The sequence below is a fragment of the Bos indicus x Bos taurus genome, chromosome 17, assembly GCF_003369695.1.
Source record: "Bos indicus x Bos taurus breed Angus x Brahman F1 hybrid chromosome 17, Bos_hybrid_MaternalHap_v2.0, whole genome shotgun sequence".
NCBI lineage: Eukaryota > Metazoa > Chordata > Mammalia > Artiodactyla > Bovidae > Bos > Bos indicus x Bos taurus.
This window is the reverse complement of record NC_040092.1, coordinates 55,632,019-55,638,018: the sequence shown is the minus strand read 5'-3', so window position 1 is coordinate 55,638,018 and position 6,000 is coordinate 55,632,019. Positions and strand designations below refer to the sequence as shown.

At 46.1% G+C, this 6,000-nt stretch overlaps 1 protein-coding gene across 1 annotated transcript in view; it reads left to right on the top strand.

Moving 5' to 3' along the window:
* The first annotated feature begins 908 nt into the window (after positions 1-908).
* TBC1D9 (TBC1 domain family member 9) overlaps positions 909-6,000 on the top strand; it is a 128,594-nt gene continuing 123,502 nt past the window's right edge. The window contains exon 1 of the mRNA XM_027567405.1: positions 909-1,038. Within this exon, the coding sequence (XP_027423206.1) occupies positions 909-1,038 (130 nt within the window). The remainder of the gene's footprint in view (positions 1,039-6,000) is intronic.

Below are 6,000 nucleotides of genomic sequence, written 5' to 3'. Positions count from 1 at the left end.
AGTCTGGAAGCTTGAAACACATTTCTTGGGAAGAGGGGTGGCGCCAGCTTACAGATCGTCAACCATAAACACACACACACGGCGCGCGCGCACACACGCCCCACGGAGGCTGGCAGCGTCCTCGCTGCTGGGATGGGCGTGGGGCCGAGTGCTCGCCACCCGGTCCCCAGAAGGTTCGCCCGAAGCCAGCTGCAGCGGCCTGGTTCGGCTCGCAGGGCCCGCGGAGATCTCGCGTCCGCAGAAGCTGGTGTCGCCGGGGCTCGCTCCTAGCGAGCCGCGCAGTCGTCATTCATTCGCAGTGTCCGGAGCGTCCTTCCAGCCGGGAGCTGGGCTTCGCCGAGGGTGCGAGCGGCCCACAGGCGGAGTGTTCTCGCGCCGTGCCCTGGAGGGCTCTGAGCGGCTGGAGACGCAGGCGGCCGGGACCCTGGGTGGGCGCTGCGGGAGCAGCCGCACCCCAGCCCAGCTCCGCGCGACCCGCGGGGCAGGATCAGCGCCAGTCGCCCGCAGCCCTGCCAGCTGCCGAGCCGGATCCCGCGGCTGAGATACACCACTTCCTCCTCCTCCCGCTCTCCTTCCCCCTCCTCTCGCTCCTCCCGCTGCCGTGGGCCCCGACCCGGCGGCGGAGCTAAGGGGCCCGGGAGTCTGCGGCCGCGGGCTCGCGGGAGGCGGCGGCGCCGCGGAGAGGATGCTGCTCGCGGCGCCCGAGTCCTCGCCGTCCTCCCGGGCCGCCCGCGGGGGCTTCGCTGTGGCCCGGGCCCCGCGGGCCGCCCCCTGGTGAAGTCGCTCTCCGCCGCCGCACCTAGCTGGCGGGCAGGCGGGCGGGCGCGCGTGTGCCCGGGGCTGCGCGCCGGTGCGTGCCGGACCCGACCCGCCGCCCCATTGTAAGGGAGCCCGCGGCGCCAGGGAACATGTGGGTGAACCCCGAAGAGGTGCTGCTGGCCAACGCGCTGTGGATCACCGAGAGAGCCAACCCTTACTTCATCCTGCAGCGGAGGAAGGGGCACTCGGGCGATGGAGGCGGCGGCGGCGGACTGGCGGGTAAGGACCTGCGGGTGGGGGCCGGGAGCTCTGCGGCGCCGCCCGCGGTCCTGGGCTGCGGGCACCCGAGACGCCGCCCTGTCCCTAGGGGTTGGGCCGCCCGCCCCGCTTTGCTGCGTGGAAAACATCAGGAGATGTCATATTCAGACTGAATGAGGTGCTTTTTTGCTAATCCTGTCGGGCGACGGGGCCCTTCGTGTACCGGGCGCCCCGTAAGTGGGTGATGTTGATGGGAATGGAGATGAGAGAGTCTGGGGTGAGGGGAGCATCAGTGCTTAGGAACTGAATGCTGTACTTCCCGTATGGGCAAGAGAGGGGAAGGACAGTTAATTTTTGCTTCATTCTCTTTACTGGTAATGGCAGGATCAGGTATATAATGCTCTTTTGTTTCCAGGGAAGCAATCAGTAAAGAGCTGGTGTGGTCATTTCCTATGTTAGTTATGACTGAAGAGAAAAGGAAAAAGGAAGGAAAAAGGAATATTGTTTTTGTTACACCTAATTGGGCATAATGAAGCAAGTTATCTGGTTATAAAGTAATTAGAAGTGTAACTGCATTTTAACTGTTTTAACTTAATCACTTCCGCAAACCCCCTCACGAGGTATTTTTTATTGTGACTAGTACTAAAACCATGCCATCTAATTCCAGTTTGTAAAACCAGACCCCTACCCTCTATCCCAAGAGATATCAGAAAGGTCTCCCTTTACTAACTAGTTTGGGTGGCGGGAGATGACAGATAATCTTGAACTCATACTGTACTAGAGAAATCGGACCCTTCCCTCTGTCTCTTGGTTAGAATGAACAGAATAAGGATATTTTTTACAATGAAGAAGTTAGCAGAAGAAACAGGAGAGTGATTGCAGAAAAGAGATGAACCTTGATCTCTTCAGAGTTCAGAATACATCCCCCACTTGGAGCTTGTAAATTGTTGCTTTCCAAAATGCCTTGCTATAAACTAAAAATTCTTGACATAGTATGTATTTAGTTGTGATTCTAATGTATGAACTGGTTTTCTCAAGGCTGAAGTTCAAGGGTCACACTGGACCATAGCTACTGGTTTGAAAGGTCTTGCTAGTGCATCAGATCACCTCTAGGTAATCTGATTTTCGGGCACTTTTTCTGGGGAATCTGCAGAGCTCCATATTGTGTTCCAGATATTCTGACTAGTGTCCTAGAATCAGAATTTTCCAGTTCATTTTGTAGAACTTGTTTAACAATATGTATTAATATGAAACTTGCATATTTAATATTGGTATCAGCCCGGATTGTCCTTAAAGTCTAAAGCAGCAATGTAGATAGTATATGTTATTAACAACATCTCCAGCCTGGAGATAACCCTTCTCACACCATGAACTACTGAGTATTTATTTTCTAGAGTCATTTGCAATAGGTTATAAAAAATAAGATGCAAAGTCTATCTTTTCTTTAAGAGTTTGTTTTTGATGTGGACCATTTGAAAAATCTTTATTAGATTTGTTGCAGTATTGGTTTTGTTTTATGTTTTGGTGTTTTGGCCTCAAGGCTTGTGGGGTCTTAGCTCCCCTATCAAGGATTGGAAGGCAAAGTCCCAATCATTGGGCCACCAGGGAAGTCCCTAAATCTTTTTCTAGTTAACATTTTTACTGTGTTCCCACTAACTCTTGGAGCTACAATTAACTGCAGTCTACTTGGACTCTCATCATTGATGACTTATTACAGATAGATAAACTTAACTTCTTAATTGAGAAATTATACCTGTTAATAGTTATTGTTAGAATAATTGAAATCAGTAAAAATATTCCTGTCAATAAAGGTTATTTTCAACCAATATAGGAAAAATGTTTCCCCAGATAAATTGGTGCCACATCAAATGAAGCAAGGACATTTTAGAAATTCTTGTATAATGCATAGTATTCCATTTCTAATGTGGGCTCATTCATGCATTTATTAACTCACCATATCATTTAAAACATTGGTTAGTCACTTCTGAAGTACCAGTGTCATGAAGCTCAGAGCCTATTGGGAGAAGACAGATGCTGAGAAAATTGTCCTATAAATTAATATAAAATCGCCACTGTCTCAGCAGAAAACAATCTAACCTAGTTCAAACGAAGAGAGTTTAGTGAAAAGGCAACTTGGATGAGGCAGGGTTAGCAGAACCAGTGAAAGGTACAGAGAAGGTGGCAGGAATGATGCTGCCGGAGACCAAGTGAGCCCAAGCCAGGCAGGAACAGTTAGGGCCTCCAGAGGAGCTGCCAGCCCCAAGGACAGAGACCCCAGCAAAAAGGGGTGTAGAGGACATGCCCAGCTTCTTTCTTCTCCCTGCCTCCAAGTTTCTGCCCTTGCCTGTCATCTGTGGGACCCAATAGAAACTGGCTGGATGGGCTGTCCTGGTGATCTAGGATCGAGGACTCAGCCTCCCAGGGATGGATCGGGGAGATAGGTGCAAACTGAGAATGACCAGCACTGAAGTCCAAGCAGAGGAATACCATGTTGGTTACCCCTTTCCTGGTGGGAGTGGGAGGAAGGAAAGGTTCCCTCTAGAAATGACACTGGAGCTGAGAACTGAAGAAAGAAAATCAGCCTGTGAGGAGAGGAAGGAAGAGCAAGTGTTGGGTATCAGGTATCGGAGATTTTCTGGAAGATCTCAGGACCCTTATGTAATGTGCATTATCTGGAGCAGTGCTGATCAAATGCATGATGGGTGAGTAGGCAAACTGAACTAGTCAGAAGTGCTCAGTGGTCCAGGGTGCTTGGTAAGATGTTAGCACCAAAGCTAAAACAATGGGCCACAGTGAGGATACTCCCCTTCCCCCTTAAGAGTATTCTCTTTTTGATTCCAAACAGTATACATAGGTATTGACATAATGAGATTTTTTTTTAGATTGTAGATGCATTTGATTTATTAATCCCCTTTAACTGAAATTTCATACACATATATGCACAAAATAGAGATGCAGAGTGCAATGACTTATCCAAGTAACATCTTGTAACCAACACCAGTATAAAAACTGAATTCCCCCACGTGGCCTTCTGCCAATCACTGCTCATCATCGACCGAAGGTGAAAAAACAAACGAACAAAAAATCTATCTTGATTTTTTTTGGTAAACACTTCTTCATTTTTCTTTATAGTTTTTGTGACAAAGAGCCTATCTCTAAATACGGTGTTTCGGTTTTGCTTGTCTTTTTTTGATCAAGGAATGAATGGCATCATGGATTATGTATTGACATGTGTCTAGATTCTTTGTGACTGGAATTCATTTCCCCATGCTGTGTGGAAAACTGTTAGCCAAATTTATCAACTGTTCTTGATAAATTTGTTGTTGGATGGTTATTTGGGGTCTGTGGATAAGGTGGCTGTTGTCATTCTGCTGCACAACAGGCCAGTTAACCAAGAGACAAGGTGTTGAGGCAAGGAAAACAACCTTATTCAGAAACGTGGCTGAAGGACAAGATGGCAGACTAATGTCTCAAGATAAACATCTGAGTGGGGTCTGGAATCCAGTTCTTTTATGGGACAGAAAAGGGGAGGAGTTGAGGAGTTAAATACTATTGTCTGGTAAGTATCTCCTGGAATGGCTAACCTTAGGGAGGGGATGTGTTAATCTCTTTAGGCAGAGCCACAGGGCTCCCTGAGGCAGATCATTATGTATGACTATAATAACAAAAGCAATGAAAAGCAAAGAGCCAGATCCATCATGGGGTCCTAAATGGCTCTTCCTTGGAGCAATTCTTATTTGTGTTTTGGGGGGCCTGTGGACGTGCACTCAGAGAAGGAATTGTTAGCTTGTAGGTTGTATGCCTCATCAACTTTAATAGATAATACCAAACTGTTTTCCAAAGTAGTTGTACCAATATACTCCCACCCGCAGCAAATGGGAATTTCCCTTGCTCCTTATCCTTGCCAACATTGTCAGACTTTGTAATTTTAGCCTCTTTTTGGTGGTTTTTCGTACTGTGGAGTTAATTTGCTTTTTCCTTACTGATGAGATTGAGCACCTTCTCGTCTTGTGACATGATTGTTCAGGTCTCTTGACCACTTTGCAATTGGGTTGTTTGGGTTTTTTCTTACTGATTTGTAGGTATTTTAAAATATATTCTGAATGTGAGCTCATTGTTGGCTGTACATGTGGCACAGTCTTCATTCAGTTGCTTGCCTATTCACCCTTAAGGATGAAAAGAGGTTCTTAATTTTAAAAATCCAAGTACTTAATAGTCTTTTTTTCTCTATGGTTAGTGTTTTATTACATCCTGTTCAATAAGTCTTTTCTTACTCTGAGGTTATGAACATAGACTTCTATGTTATCTTCTAGAACTTTTGGGGATTTTTTTGTTTTTTCTTTTCTGGCTGTACTATGCGGCATGGGGAACTTCCCCAACCAGGACTCAAACCTTCATCCCTTGCGGTGGAAGCACAAAGCACAGAATTTTAATGAGTGGGTAACTAGGGAAGTCAAAGACTTTTCAGTTTTAACCTCCCCAATTTTTATTTACCCCCAAATTTATTCACTGGGAATTAATTTTTGCATACTGTGTGAGATAGGGTTAAAGTTTTAATTTAAAAAGTATTTATGGACATCTAGTTGCCCCAGCATGATTTACTGCTAAGTCCATTCTGTTCTCATTCCGTTCTTACAAGATAGCCCCTGTGGGGCTACCGTGTTTGTAAATCAAGTGCTCCAATATGTGTTTGGGCTCTCTAGTCCATTTCTTTTGTTTGTAAGAATATTTTTGCACCAATAGCACACTGCAGTTTTATGACAGGAGTTTATATTCATTAGACCAAGTCCTCTTATCTTGTTCTTTAAGAGTTTCTTGGCTATTCTCTTTCACATTTACAGAACATTTTGGAATCAGCTACTAAGTTCCACCAAAACAGAACAACAGCAACAACAAAAATTTACACTGTTGCGATCTTGATTGAGATTGCGTTGTTTATAAATAAGTGGGCAAAATTAATATCTTTATAATGTTGAATCTTCT